The sequence below is a fragment of the Meleagris gallopavo genome, chromosome 16 (assembly GCF_000146605.3).
Source record: "Meleagris gallopavo isolate NT-WF06-2002-E0010 breed Aviagen turkey brand Nicholas breeding stock chromosome 16, Turkey_5.1, whole genome shotgun sequence".
Lineage (NCBI taxonomy): Eukaryota > Metazoa > Chordata > Aves > Galliformes > Phasianidae > Meleagris > Meleagris gallopavo.
This window is the reverse complement of record NC_015026.2, coordinates 4,226,209-4,242,712: the sequence shown is the minus strand read 5'-3', so window position 1 is coordinate 4,242,712 and position 16,504 is coordinate 4,226,209. Positions and strand designations below refer to the sequence as shown.

General features: G+C 37.9%; 1 protein-coding gene across 1 annotated transcript in view; it reads right to left on the bottom strand.

The window, feature by feature from the left end:
• LOC100549076 (glutamate receptor ionotropic, NMDA 2A-like) overlaps positions 1–16,504 on the bottom strand; it is a 93,670-nt gene that overhangs the window by 40,580 nt on the left and 36,586 nt on the right. Inside the window, exon 9 of the mRNA XM_031555775.1 lies at positions 7,520–7,707. Within this exon, the coding sequence (XP_031411635.1) occupies positions 7,520–7,707 (188 nt within the window). The remainder of the gene's footprint in view (positions 1–7,519; positions 7,708–16,504) is intronic.

The window sequence follows — 16,504 nt, the reverse complement described above, 5'->3', positions numbered from 1 at the left end:
TAGGGGGAAGAACAGCTTTTCAACATTAGTCTGATGTGTTCCTTCTACTTGGTTAAAAGAAAAAATGCTTCATTATCACTCAAATAGCTCCCTAGTTAAAAACTTGCCAGAAATAAACAAGCACAAAGCTTTATAATTACATCTAAAAAGAGAACAAAAAATGATGATAACCTTCTTTGCTGCTTACCTAAAAAGTAAGTTACAAAATTAACTTGCTGCTGCACCACTTCAGTGAAGGAAATGGGACCTCTGAAACCTGAGCATCCTCTCCCCCTTCTTCCTGAGGATCCAAGCATGGACAGAAGGGATAGAGTGCAGAATCTAACCCTGTATCTTCCAGGTGCCAAAGCCAACTGTGTGCTTCCATAGTTCAATAAATAGCAGACACCAGAAGTGCTGCAGCCCTAGTAGTGCCTCCATCTCTATGCCCACAGACAGAGCTTTCACCCTCCTCCCCAGAACTGCTGAGCAGCACCAAAAAGCACTACCTCAGCTAGTGCAGTTGTGGAGAGAGCTTCAGCCTGGCAGAATCACCCCAAAATTGAAGGACGATTTTCTTTCTTTGATTTTCACTCTTGGGAAGCAAGCCAAACCTGGGCTGGATTTTAGTGTGACTTGGGAACACAGCCAGACTAACCACAGAGTCGTGGCAGTCCAAAATATCACACACAAGTCCCAGGCACTGCATGCTTTTAGAAGCTGTGCTGCATTCAGCCAGCTCCCGGCGGGGAGCAGCCACTAGCAGAAGTCTGGACAGGGTGTTTGATGGAGGGAAATGGAGGAAATAATAACTACAGAGATATGACTTCAGAATTGACTCTACACATGAGAAATGCCTGTCAAGAAGCCATTAAATCAAAGTTATGGGAGGGAAGAATAAGCAGCTATTTACAAACAGTGATGACAGTCAAAGCCCTGACTGAGTGGAAGAGGAAACAGGAATGCTCCTTGTGAAAAAATCACAATTTGGTTATTTCACTTTGCTACCTTCTCTGCAAAAACTTGTCCATCAGATAAGCAACCTACAATACTTTTACAACACTCATAAATGAAAAATCTACTGTTTTATCCTGATTTTTTATGCTCAAATGATCAAAATGTTAAAAATTGTGTTTTAATTTTTTATATGCATTGAAGGCTATATAGCTCACTATAGCTACTTTTTCCTTGTGAGTCAGGTGTTCTTTTGCTCTGCTTTAACCTCATAGGCTTCTACTCATCCTGCCTGGGATGCTGGAGATAATCACTGATGATTTACAGGCTGCCTCAGCTACTTGCTTAGCTACTCTGGGGGAATTTTTCATCAAGTCCTTACCTTAATTTTAGTCTATTAAATTATTTTACACAAAGAGAGAAGAAATCTATTTCATATCCCTTCTGGATTCCAAAAAAAGATGGAATTTTGCTTTGTTCCATTGGTGATTTACAGCAGCCCTCTGGTTTCAGCACATCCCTGGCTTGCACAAGGTGCAGTGCAGGAGGAGGTCACTGTGGCACAGGTCACAATGCATGTGACAGCATGCAAAGCCACAGGCTGCTACTGATAGTCTGATGGGTGCTAACTTGCACATAGCTCTAACATGAGTTTTTCCTCCTCAGCCTGAGGAGCAAGCATGCAAAGAATAAAGAAAATCAACATATACAGATCGGAGATCTTGAATAAAGGAGTTAAATACATATGTCCACATTGGGCAAATGTAGGACATAATGTTCAAAAATCTGTGGCTATGCTCATCATCTGCTGTTCATGCTGGAAAAGGGGACAGTTTTCAATCTGGAAGCAGACACTCTGGTGTTAGCTCCCACCAGCACCAGAGGAAGAAGACAACACTCCATCATCTCCAGACCCCAGTGTAAGAGGCTCTTTACCCTGAACAGAGGAGTCAGAAGCCAAATGGGTTGATGTATGTTTGGTTCAATAAGCTCATCAGTTTCAACCTGACCTAGTTATGTGAACCATACAGTGCACTGTGTGTAAGATATTATATAAAAGCACTATGACCTCTTGAATTCAGCCTGGAACCCCCAAAACAATCTCTTACCATGGGAATTTTCTGAGTTATTTCTCCTTGTAAATGTAGTAGGAGGAACACAGATGACTGATAGTGATAAACTTATGGTGAGCTAATGACTGTGCTCTGCATGCCCCTATTAGTGACAGATGAATTAACAAAACCGTTAAGCACGACTTTCAATATTACAATCCCTCTCACTCCTGTTCAGCTACACAAACAGCCTCCTCTTATACACTCACACTCTCCAGTCACATTTGTTCCACCCACTGCTTAAGGAGGACACTAAATATATAAACAGAAAATCACTGGGATTGTGGGTGTATTCTGCCTAGGCAGCACGCACTGAAAATATGTCCATATAGTCACATACGTATTTCCTTCTTGGTTTTTAACACCATTATGAGTCATTCTGCTACACTTCCTTATAACTGAGATTTGGAAGGTTTATGCTAAAATGTGAAAAAAGTAGCAAGGCATTTTCCTCTTCCAGATGTAAGGGGGCAAATCTTATTTCCACAGTTACCTATTGCCACCGAAGAGTGGGAAGCAATTATCCACCCAGGAAAATGATTCTTAGCACATTAAGCTGTCCAAAAAGCACGTAAAGATTAACCAGAATTTAAAGGTATTAGGAAGGGGATAACAGACTCTCTGAAGAAATTCAAACTAGAACCAGTTTTCTTCTTTACATCTTCGTGTCTCTAATTGCTCTAAAGGTTACTGCTTTGAGGGTTACGGGCTTAATACAGCTATACAATCTGTCCCTCCTTTCCTGGGGATCTCTTCCCAGATCTCTGGTTGAGCTGAGCTCATGGCCTGCAGGTAGCACAACAGGTTACAAATCCCTCACATGCACTCAGAGCTCCATCTTGCCAGCTGGCTGATATTCTCCCACTGCTCTCCATACTTACCCTCTTTACGCAGCACTTTTCTGTCTCCCATTTCCAGCTATTTCTGCATGCATGTGCCTTTTATCCACACAGCTAAAGGCTCCCTGCTATCTTTCTCTCAGTCCTATCCGCCCTCTGGAGCCCTTTTACTCTCTTAATCCCAAAGCAACTTTGTCTTTCGCAGTGCAATAGTCTCGTTTACTCAAAAACACCAAAGACAGAGAAATAAAAGTGATTCTGCTCCAAACCATAAATACATGACACTAGAGAAGATTTCAGAAGCAACATCTTGCAAGGCACTCTGCAGTATACTTTTCGAAGTACATCTCTGTTTTACATCACACCACGCAGCCCAAGCTAGAGCAACTGGCTGAAAGTTTGTAATGTTGAAGGCTGGAGGAACATGTGTGCCATGCAGCAGTTTAGCAGCTATAGACTTGTTGAATTACTCAGCCTGTGTGTTTGAGCATATACAGAACTTATCAAACTGCAAGCTAACACACTAAAAAAGCAGTTGACAGCTTCTAGGGTAATGTGCTAGATATTGGGCATGTCAGACTTCCCAGCTGCTCCTTACAGAGGTTTATAAGAGAAATCAAAGCATGTATCATGCAACTCTTCAGTATGCAACATCTCTGTTCTGACACATAGCTGTCGTTGTGGGCGAAAGATTCAACAAAATGATGGTGCTGTTTCTCAGCAGCTGCATCATTTTGTTGTTTTGGAATTTTTGGGTGCTTCTATTTCTCAGCAGAAAACTGAGAAATAGTCCTCTGTGTGTCAGTACAAACATTCTTATTTCTCAGCTAAAAAGATGAAAATTTCTTCGTGGCTATAGCAAGCAAAAAATTAAGTAAATAAAAAAGCACAACCAGCTCTTTAGAGAATTACCTTGGTGATCCACTATTTCAAATGAGATTAAAGATTCCAATTGTCAACTGCAATTGTGCTCAGATAATGTGATGTGATTTACAGATAGTCAGAACTACAAAACTGGAAATTCGCTGAGTAGTTTGCTTCACCTGTATCCTTTATACAAGAAAAAGAATCTCCTAACTCAGTATATTAAAAGGGCTCAGTGATCCAAAGTAGTTAACATTATTAATAACAAATGCATGCTTATCTCAACTTCCAACGAAGTGGGCAATGTATATGAGCTTGCACAGACCAAGTGATCAAACAATCTGGGGATGACTGTGTTTGCAGATATTCTCTATTCTTCAAATCTGGGAGCACCTCCTTCCCATATTCCTTCCTCATCTCTCTTTTTCTCTTGATTAGAATAATAAATGTGGCATCCTGTACCCTGATTCCTTTCTACTTTACCAATGTAATTGCCATTTGGCATTATTAATCTGCCCGCCCAGCAAAACTGTCTTTAGGATCAGAACTCAACTCATGTAGATACAAATAAGTCACTCGGTCTAAGGTTAAAGCTATTTCTAACACAAATCGATGTCCCTTTGTATTTACCTTAATTTTCACCAGTGACAACAAAATACAAATGACAATTCAAAGCTATTAACTTCAATGCAGAAAAAACACTGACTTGTGGGATGAAAAGTTTACTGAAGGTCAGTAATACTTCAGTTTGTTGTTTTACATCAGTGAGGGAGAGAAAAAAGGTTCCTATCACCATGCAAAAAAATTCCACCTGAATGTGTATATGAATTGGATATGATAATATCCATTATGGAAGTAGCAAAAAAAATCACACAAAAAATCACAGTGGAAAGACATACATAGGGCACAGAAGATTCTAAAAGCACATTTTAAGATCTCAGAATGAGGCAAATATAAAAAAGGAATGAAATCATTTTTCATATTTCTGTAATCTTTTAAACAAATCTTTTAAAGAAATTACATGGTCTTATCCAAATATCTAGCAAGTATCATCCAAAAGATTCTCTCTTTTACTCCTTAACATAGCAATCATATCAATAAATGGCATCTTTTCAATTAATTAGGATTTTTCTTTATGAAACTTATTAGATTTACAGTCATTCATTGAAACTATTCCGTAGAGATGAATATTCTATTACATATACCAAATAATGATTCAATACTGCCAGTCCCTTTGTTGTTTTATAGGCATAATAAAATCAGCAGAGACAACGCATGCGAAAGAAGTCTTTCTATTTTCATTTTGTATGCTTATTTACTTAACCAGCCTCATTCAGACTTCAGTGTGGATTTCCCAGGAGTTTCATCCTAAGATGAAACTTTCCACTCAGACATGTTTGCTTTTAGTCTGGAAAACTTCAAAGAGACTTTTAGTGATACAGCAAAATAACGTTGGCCTGAACTCTGGATTCATCCCTTCTGATTCATCAAAACAGACTTACATAAGTTCATGGCAAAAAAAAGATTATTCATCAAACTACAGAAGTTAGACCTTGCTTACAAATACCAGGTCATGAGAGTTCTAGGCAATAATTCTTTACATTTAATTTCCTGGTGTTTTGTTTCAGCTCACCTGCAATATACCTTACAAAGCAGTAGAAGAAATTTCAATCTCAACATTATCTTTGTATTTACATATATATATATAATTCTGAAAATAATCATCCAGCTCTATGATGCAATAAAATGAGACGAGGCAGCAAACAATTACAGGACTAAAAGAAACACACCTATTCCTTTCCATCATATACGACCAACCGCTGTCATCTTACACAGTGCTCAGACAATTTTCCAAACAAGATTAGAGATTCGTTAAAAGAGAAAGCGATCACTTTAGCATTCATGGGTTGTTCAGAATTCTGTCTAAAGGTATGGAAAAATACCACTGAAAAAATGCCCCCTTCATAATCTCTGTGGCTGCATACAAAACTTTTGCTTATCTTCTGAAGTAATCTAAACGTTGATGAACGTGGGAACAGTACTTTCATGACAAGCTTTCATTCATGACAGGCTATATGTATCAAATGGTAAATTATTTCTGTGGAAGCTCTAATATCAAGTTTTGTAGACAACCCAATTGTTTTATTTTCAGCTACTAAAAATGGTAGCTGGGGAGATAAACATTCATATGCTATGTAAGTTCAAAGGCAAAGCATAAGCACATGATAAGATTTTTCCCTCTTCTTTCCCACCCATTTTGTTTTCTCCCTGATACCAGGAGAGAAAGTGACATGTATAAATGCATTACCTGTGGTATTTTTAGGATTTTGTTGTTGTTGTTTTTATAACGGAACAGCTTCAAATAATTTCTATTATGTTTATTTTCTTTCCCTGGCATTTCATTTCTTTTTGCTGGATGAGGAAGTTATCAAAAATAATGAGAGTAAGCAGGAAGAAAATGCGAGGTGAAAAGAATGATGGTCACAGTGATGCTCTGGCAACATCTGGAGGGGTTTGCCCATAACTGAGAAAGACCTCAGATCCTCTTTCAGGCTGTGCCAGCTTTTTCCCTTTTAGTTTGGGACAAATATTTTCACTTCTCTGATTCTGTCTTCCTATTACAAAGGGTCAGAATTACAGCATCTAACACTTCTTAATACTATTACATAAATAGAAAAAATATTATATTCACAAAATACTCAGAAATAAGAAAGCAAAAACTTTAGCCAGTTAATTCCTACCACATAAAAGAATATTTATTTGCTTGAAATCTAGTCAGTGTGGGTGATATATTCATTACTTAGCAGAAGCAAGCAATGTTTATTCCATAAGCCTCTCTAAATTCAGCAGATCAATAATGGTGACACCAGTATTTCTCCTTACAAACCAGACCAAATCCATCAACAATGATGACTACGTCTCTTTCAGAGATTTAGTATTATAATAGAAATAAAATCCATGTGCTTGAAGAGTAACTCACTGTCTCCAGTTTGAAAATTACTGTCTAAAGGATTTTTGTTGTTTGTTTTTAATTGAACAGGAGGCCACAAAGCTAAGGTTCTGCACTTGACAATTTAAACTGTCCTGATACAAAAATTTACACTAGGGCATGTTTTAAGAGTGCATTTCTTTTCCTATGAAACCCTCTATTTCACTGTCAAAGAAAGGTAAAATGAACACATATAGCTATGTAAAAGACTCAAAATCATAGTATAACACGTACCACACTGATCTGAGTGAGGCTTTTAGTCAGTTATAGTCTAAGGATTTTAAGTTATAGTCAGTCGCAGTTTTAGTCAGTCTTTCTCTCTTCTTGCCATAAGGAAGATCTCAAAGAACTTCTCAATGAGAATAATCACATTAATTCCTCTGCCTATAAGACAAGTATAGAAGAGCTAACTTGGCCGTGCTGAAAGATAACTTGCCTACAAGGTAAAAAAATTGTCAGGAATTTCTCATAGGCAAAAAATAAAAGAAAATAAATAAATTTAGAAATACTTTTTAACATTGAGGCCAACATTTCTTTGTGATGCATACGGAAACTCTTTCTGAAAATAGATGCAAGTGTCTCAGGCAGTGAGGTGAGTTAAAATAGAGTGGAAGAGAATTCCTGTCTAAGAACACTGAGAAATATTTTACCCATTTGTTTACAATGTGTTTTTTTCCATAAAGACTGTAAGAGAAGATGAGTAAAATTCTCAGAGCTATTAAAACTGAATTAACATCGCATATTCAGAAAAAGGAAAGGAAAGAATAAAGATTGGTCCCTACCATCTCCAACAAACTGAAGAAGGGCTAGATCAATTTGTCTCTTCCAAGGTGATCCCTTCTGAAGTGCTATTCCATAACCCGTAGTGGCAAAGATGTATCCACTGCCTATTGTGACAAGTTTGCAGCCTTCATCTCTTCCAGCCTTGTAGTTCAGCACTGCTGCATCATAGATGAAAGCATCCAACTTCCTGAAATAAAAGAAAACATTTTACAAACCAAATCATTAGGGACAGCTGTTGTCAGACTTCTTTTGTCCTTGATGTTAGAACCCTGTTGAATATCATATGGGTTCTTTGATATCATTAATTACATATCCTGCCCTTCTGTATCTAAAATTAACAAAAGGCATCTATTTTAGTGAGGGGAAAGTAGGACACATAGTTTTGCATTTCTATTTTAAGGGATGCGGTTAAAAAATACTGAGAGCAGGAGAAAACAAGCTACAGAATGTCTTGCCCTGTTATCTTTGTATCTTTGCATCCCGACATGGATAATGAAGATACTGAGATGCAAAATGATCTCAAATACAACAGAAATGATGACAGAGAATTTAGAATGAAACTTACAAGAACTATTTATTATATAATGGAAAAGACTGAAATTGTGGCTTAACCAGTTTTCCCTACACACTCTTTATTTTTCTTTCCAAACATAAACAATGAGGCGGAAATGAAGTCCTTGCTAAAACAGAGGAAGGTATTGAAGCATATCTGACAGAGCTATTAAATTATACTTTACAATTATCAGAAATATTTATTTATCATTTGAAGTTCCAAATATATTATTTGTGTACCTGAAACACAGCAGGAATAAAGGAATGTGTGGAAAAATTCAGGTCTTTCAGCTTATCTACCGACAACGTAAGAATGGAACAATCTGATATACAGCTAACACAGCAAAACAGTGGGAAACAGAAAATCAATAAGGAAAGGAAAAGAGAAGATATCTTTCAGGGATAATTTTTAAGAAGCACTACCAAGCAAGAGTTAGGTAAAACTGGGCATGGCTGTTTCACAGATGAAGCCAATAAAATTGTGCATATATGCAGAGGAAGCCATTTTGAAAGGCAGTCACTTGCCAGAAGAAAACTCAAAGGCCTACAGAAATTCATAAGCAATATTTAAAAGAAAAAAGAGGAAACTTAAGTATGTTTTGTATTACTACCCTAAATCCATAACCAAAATATTTAAGATGTGTAACACACAAAAAAACTAGAAGAATACGGAAGCAATAAGAAAAAAAAAAAAAGCATGTTTGCTCAAAACCCACCTAAATTATGCACTAAATAAGTTATTACTTCTTTTAAACATCCCTTAAGAGTCAGGGGAGGGGGGAGGACACAGCACACAGCTGGCTGCACAGCTGTGGGAGGAAGGCTCACCACTCATCTGCCCTCCTGGCACCACAGCTCCAGGCACTGCCCACTGTGCTCTGCCTCCAAAGAGCTGCAGTACATTGCTACGGTGCGCTGCTGAAATGTTCTGAAGGGATGCAAATGACAGAGGCTGGCAGAATGCTGTTTATAAACAGTTGGGACCTGTCTTCATGGAAATAGAATTGTAAAAATAAATTCACTGTGGCACAAACATATACAAGGGCATCAACTGCAGTTATGTTATATCCATACACAGTCTGTACCAGTTGTGAATTCCGCGGCTGTTCAGGTTTTGAAGTCATACTTGTCGCTTATCTTCAGCTGTTTTTCATTGATAAAGCTTTTCATTTATATTCCCAGATCAGAGCAGGATGGAGGCATATCAGATTTTGGCTACTGACAGAGAAGAAACACTTCTATACACCACATAATTCAATGTTTGTTCTCAAATATTTAATCAACAGAGAGATGCAGTAGCCTAACTTTTGCAGATCAGATAGCAGAACTTTGACACTGGAGAAAAAAACATATCTGTCTCCTGTTATATCAGAGAAGAATGAGGTTTCTGGGAGCGATGGAAAAGTGAAGAGCAAAGTTTCTCTCACTTCTTTCTGCACTTTATTTCTCCCCTGCAAGGATATCCACTCACGGTCACCATCCAAGTCATCAAATCAAATTTAGTGAGGTAGTTAATTTGGAGAAACAACGGGTGGCTCATGCCACTGGAAGAAATAGCTGGGCCATCATTTCCTTTGTTTTTCCATTCTTCTCTAAAACTGAGTTGACTTAATCCTCAGCACAAGCCCATTAATGTTAAAAATCTGACTGTTCCTTCTTTAAAATGGGTAACTTAATATGGAGAAAACAATTCTTAAGCATCTGGAAGATGGTATGTCACAATCTCAGCCTGTAAAAGAGATACAGCAGTCTAGTGCAAAGGGCAACAGAAGTGGGCTGGCTGGGAAGGAGGTGCTGGGGCAGACCCCCATGCAGCATGGCATCCGTTGTAGTGGGTACACAGTAGGGAAGGAGGGAGGCTCTGAATGCACAGATTTATCTTGGGGAACTGTCTCTCTGCTCCGTCTAGAAGATCACAAAAATACCATTATGTAAACAGATTTAAAAACATGAGGTATTTTTCTGACGGAGGCTGAGGGCTGAAGTCTTCTGCATTGCTGCCCAATGCCTGAGCTGTAAATCAAATAATTGATCGCCCTGAAAAAGTCTTGCTTTCTACAAATACAAGCTCATATTCAGAATATATTTTCTCGATTTCCAACATAAATCTTATAACCTCTCAAGGCTTAATTATCTCTTCAGCATGTGCTGATTACAGAAGCACTTTTCCTTGCAAAGCACAGCTTCAGAACACGATGTGCCCCTGGCGTGTGGGCAAGTAGTAAGCCACAAATGAAACCCTCAAAGTAAGGGCAAATGGCCTCTTCCATCAAGAGAAGGTAGACTTCCTGACACACTGAGTTTGGAAGAATTTTCAAACAACTTTAAATATTTCTCAAGAAGAGCTTATGAAAACTGAGGCAGCAAAATCTAGACAAGTCGAAAAATGCGATACTTTCCCAGTTGTTTGCAGAGGTGGCAGTGAGCATAAGCTCCAGGATAAGACAAAAAGCCTGAAGGGCTCAGAGCCTTGCACAAACCTCAGTCAGGTAAAGATGAATCAATTAACTTGTAATTTCAGTGCAGCCGCTTCAGGGGGCGAAAAGCTTTGTCACATTGTGTAGGTTTAAATAAACTGCTAAGAATTAGAAGAAAGATGGAAGAGAACAATAGAAACTGGAATGCAGCAAGAACAAAGATTAATAGCTGCCGTGGACTAGCCAAACATGCCAGGTTTCTTTAATGAACGTGGAGGAACGGGATTACAGTCTTATGACTCATCAGAACAACTGGGAGGTTTGTAGAGTTCCTCTGAACCACTGCAATAATCCTGAATAAGAGAGAAAATAAACAGTTTGGAATATTTATGTAAGAAAGTCTACAAAGGCAAGCGTCTTTCATTACTCACCAAATACAGAGAAGACTGGGAGGGGGGGAGAAATTTAGCTCATACAACATAAGAGAATAGCAGGTGTTAGAAAATTATGAATTGGAATAGTTCTAAAATCACCCAAAACATTACTGAATGCAATAATTTGAAGTGGGAGATCTGTGAAAAAGAAATGCAGACAGCCTTGTACCTAAACATTTACAAGCCACCAAGAAGCATAAGAGTTGAAAAATCAGAATAGCGACTGCAAAAGCCCTTTCTCTAAAGTGCTGCTGTACACATTCAAAAAAATGCCTGTGCAAAGACAATTCAACTTAGAGGAAAACGTACAGAAGAATAATTTCTGTAAAGCTGAAAACTGCTTTCCACTGTAAGTCATTTTTCATTTGCACACACTTTTCACCACATTCACGTGATGGAAATTGAAAAGGAGGATTAGGAAAATGCCTCTTTATTAGTTACGGCTTCTTCCTCAAGAAGAAAAGTATCATTCATTTGGAAAATGTTATTTTGCTTCCTTAGCCAACTACACGATCCTTCAGGGATTTTGTTTTTCTGATGGAAAGAAAATGGAATAATCTAAAATGACAATCTGTTCAGTAGTTCTGCAGACACAGAGCAGTAATCAAGCACACCAGAAATCAACCTCTTTCAATTACTTTGTGTCCTACTACGACCTGTGTTGCAGTATGCAGAAAATGAGATGGATGCTTTTATGCAGTCCTGATTTTTCTTCATTGTTCTTTACTGTCATTCACAGAAGTCTGTGGAACAAATAATACTGTGTTTGCATTGAGAATCAGTGGAATTGAAGCAAGACTGAAGTCACTTTCCAGCTTTTAAATAATGCAAAAAATAGTAAATCCAAACATACAATATCTTCAGTAAAATTAATTTCCTGCTAAAACAGGAGGGTTTACTTGTCAGATTTAGGACATTAACTTTAGAATCGATTTTTTTTCACTCTCATTTCCTTATGTTTTTTAATACTCCAAATACGTTCTTTTCATGGCCACAGAAAATCTGCGTATAGTTACTAACACAGGTTTTACTTACATAAAAACAGAATGCATAGAATATATGATTCACAGCAGTTAGTGTGCACTGCATTTTGCTGTAGACACCTGTTTCTCTGTGATTTTTTTTACATTATTTTTGATGAAGTGTCTTTTAACCTAAATGTGCACCTTCTGGTTTATTCTGGAAAGTTTATTACAAAGAGAGTGTGATACCTGTTCACTAAGGCTCCAGTCCTATCCTTTTTAAGGTCAATATTTAGAATTATTTTTTTGTTACAAGAATCAGACTTACAAGTAAGTCCTCAAAACAATAGTTTTAACATCATATGTACTCTCCCCTTTCATCTTCCTCATCCCCAAGAACACTTATTTAAGCTTTGTCTAATAATGATTTTCAATATAGAGCTCATTTTCAAAGCATTCTGCAAAAAAAAAAAAACAACAACAAAAAACCACCACTTTCTAGCTTTTTGCTTTTAAGAATAAATCACACCATCAGTAAAATAGATTCATTTATAAGTAGCAAAATAGCATTTAGCATTTGATTTTAGGAAAAAAAGCTCGTAGCAGGATTAAACATGAACATATATTTTGGAGATCATAAATTCCACTGTTGGGAAGGCAGCAAGTGCATTTTGCAACTGCAAAAGCAGTGGTTGCAATATATGATAGATTTACAGATTTTTTTTAATTTTTAAATCCACTGAAGGGATAAAAGAAAGTATGTCAAGAGAGCACAGTGAGAGACACAGCCTCATTTGTGCATCTCTAAAACTGTGTCCAGGAGTCTATTGCCAAAAGGTCACCATGTAGTGGCACAACAATCAGGGAAAGGAATGCTGCTCTGAAGAGGAGGCTTCAATAAAAGTGCTCTAACGTGACATTTTGGCATTACTGGAGCAAGAGAAGTAGATATTTAACCTTTAGCATGAAGAACTGATGATTTCCTCTATCCAGTTTTGACAAAAAAAAAGAGCATTTCAGGCTATCTGATGGCACTTCATCACCCGCAGAGACTTTATCCTACAGCATACATTCACCAGCTCTGCACAGATCTTAAATTCACATACACTGGATGGATTCTTTGACACCTTGACATTACCAATTCAACAGGAGCTAATTTAACAGCCACCTCCCACCACAACGCAGGTTAGCAAAGTTTTATCCACTTAAATGCTGAACTCATTAGTTGGGAATGAATCTCACTGTCCTCACTTCAATCTTCACACAGAAAACACAGGCACAAAACCCAGAAAAGCAGGCTCTTGAAGACATTAACATCATGCTGCACAACCTGAGAGATTGCAGGGGCTCTGCCTCAGGGATTCTGTCAGGGAATCTCAGGCTGTGAACCTGCCAGCACAACATGCCTGTAGTTACCTGAGCAGGCTCACAGGAGTTTGTGTTCCCCATCCTCTGCCCACCTGCCTTCCTTGTTCCTGTAGCATTTCCCTCAGTAACAAAAGAATGGAAAATGATGCATGCCTGTATGAGTACTTACAGCAGTGGAATATTGTGTCCCATTTCAGGTCACAGTAGCCAAGCAATGAAATGCTTGCAAAGCAGCAGTTTATAAAAACACAAAATTTGAAAAGTCAAGTAGGGGGAATATATTTTTAGATTAAAGGTTTTGTCCCAGTTACAATAGCATAATGAAGGATGAATTCAGCACATTTCACCAAGCACCTGATCTCATTCCCAAATCAAAAGAGTATTAAAACTTAGAATAGCTTCCTCTCAAAAGAAGAGGGGTTAGGTGGAATATAGTTCCTTTCACCTGTTCATTCATTTCCAGGGTCTTTTAAATATTAAAGACATTAGGTAGATAATTGCATTACCTAAGAAAAAAGCAATACAGACACAGAGAGTAATCTTTTTAAAATAAAAAAATAAATCAAAAAAGCATTCAGGTACTGAATAATGGAACTAGAAATAAATGACTATAAACCACATTTTTCCTAGAGGCAAGTTGTTCTGGATAAGCTGTTAGGAATCAACATTTATCTTACAGCCATGAAGAAGATCCTGATGATGTGACCCAGCTTTACAGGGCATTATGTTTTCAGATTCTGTTTATAGATAACATGAAACCACTGGGGTATGAGTTTCCACAGAAATTTCAGTGAGTGCTTTCTCAGATCCTAATAACCATCTAAATTCCAATTTTATTGTTTTCCTCTCCATTCAAACCTGTAAGAACCAACCTCAGCCCCTGGAGTCCTCTGGAACAGCACATTAGGTCCTACCAGACTACTATATATTTTGACTTTTCAACAACTGACCTTTCCTTTTTTTCCTCCAACTCAACCACATTTAGTAATTTCTCCAAAATTAGGTAAAAGAATTGCTATATCTGTAGTAATTTTAAAAGTCAAAGAAAAGTGTGAAGAGTCTCAATTGCAAATACTGTAAGGTGTTGTCAATCAGATCCAGTCAGAAAATATTCAGTCACTAGATTAAAAGTTTAAAAATTTATGTCAGCTGAGCATTTCTTTGAGTTCCGGTTGCAAGCTGTTATTATTGCCCACAAGAATGTTGAAGAACTCGTGCTTTTTATCAAAAATTCACAGATACAACTTTTCTCTCAAATCGGTAATTTCTCTCATCGCTTTACTCCTCCTTTTAGGTGAAAAGAAACAGAGAGAATAAAAACTAGAAAGTTTTTCCTTTGATGAAAAATTGATAACAATTTCTTCTGCAAAATAAATTGAAAACAATGGGGAAAAAAAACTTGGGCTTGTATCCAAGTGAAGACATCAGCTGGCTGTCCAAAAGACAAGGTTTTTTAAAATTAGTTTTATTTTAGGTACACCGCCACTTTAATTGTCAGATGCAGTTAAGAGAAAGATCTGCTGGGCACAATCTGAATTGTGTTCCAGCTGACAGAAACGGAGATGTTTGCCTCCTGGTTGTGCCTGAAACACACTGTGGAAGCTGCCAGCACAGCCTCTGACCAGCCTGTATCTGTTCAGTGAAGAACAGTGTGCAGAGCTGTGAACTGGACACGATTTATAAGCATTATAAACACAACAAAAATCCAATTCGGGCCAATAAGCTTAGGGACTGAGGGTTAAAAGGACATCAGAGCCTTCCGGGGTTTTCTCTTGCGCTTTCTCTGCTTAGAAACAGTGCATGCTTAAAAAAAAATTGTTAAAAATTGCTGTTTTCAGATGAGAATGTTTGTAGGAGTTAGGGGAATAACTTCTCGTGCCACTCACACTGTTGGATTAGCTGCTTTCAGGTGTTTCTTCTAGCATCATCATAACGATGTCATTAGAAATGTTGAGGAATGGAACAGACAACTCATCTGTTCCTATCAAAGCAGCTAACAGCTCAGGGCACATCTGCAGGTCAGAAATATCTTCTTTGGACTGTTCAAGTTTGATAATCCTCTGTATGTAAGGCCATACCTGCCAAGAACCCTGCAGAATTGCTGTCACCATGGCATTCTTTATAAAAAGCTTTGTGTTACTGCCAGTTTGCCACAGACAACGAGGGAATGAGGCACTAACCTTGATTATATAAATCAGCAAACATTGCAGTCATTAACAGGAAGGCAGATGGAAACCTAAAGAAACTTTAGCATCAAATCCTTGAGTATATAGTCACAGCTGTGGCCGCAAATAAAAACTGAAAAACATTAACGACAGCGAAGGGGTCTGCAGCTGTATAGCAAGAGATTGCCTGCCCATGGAACACAAGGGATTCATTACTGCAATTTTCCTGAAACGAGTTATATTGACAGCTTTTTGCAGCGAAGCTGAAATAAAGTCCTCACCACATCGATATGCTCTCAGAACACAGCCCCAGTTAGAGGCCATCACTTTGCTTGAAACAAGATATACGCTGCAGTCTAAGTTCCAGGAGAACTAAGGAAATAAAGAAAAAATTAGATGGATTCATCAGCGTTGGGAAACAGACAATGAAAGCTTCCCATTTTATCTCTACCATAGGAAAATAATCTACCAATGAAATTTTGTCATTTCAGCCATTAGCAGTTAAATTCTAGTGCACCAGTGTCAATGTGCCAAGGCAAGGGTGAGAACACTGAAATTACTTTGAGCATATGGCCATTGCATTTCCCTTGAGAGTTTTATAGCAGCAGAACACTCATACATGGGGAAGTGCTACATGCAAACTCAACAGCTCTGAGTAGATACAATCCACAGCAAAGGATTACAACAGATACGGAATTCTTCCAGAGGAATACAGGCACTGTTTATTTTGACTTGCAGCAGACAACATCAAGCAAACAATCTTTGCAAGTCCTTACCAGGTCTGTGGTCTATGACTCTATAATTACCAAATAGTTCATCTTCAATAAGCTGTGCAGAAGCAGCAGGCTGTATGATATGGAAGAAAAATTGCTTTTTGTATGCTACCAATGATGCTGATGAAAAGAGAAAAACAGACAAAAGGATAGCTCTGACAAGAGATAAAGATGACAAATGAAATAGCAGTAATCAGAACTCATACATACTGAAGAAGAGAACAAAAAACGTGTATTTGTTGGGAAAAAGAAGCAGTTTGTGAAAGGAGAGATGTCATCCTCAGAAGAGCAGTAGTGATATGGCTCCTTGGGG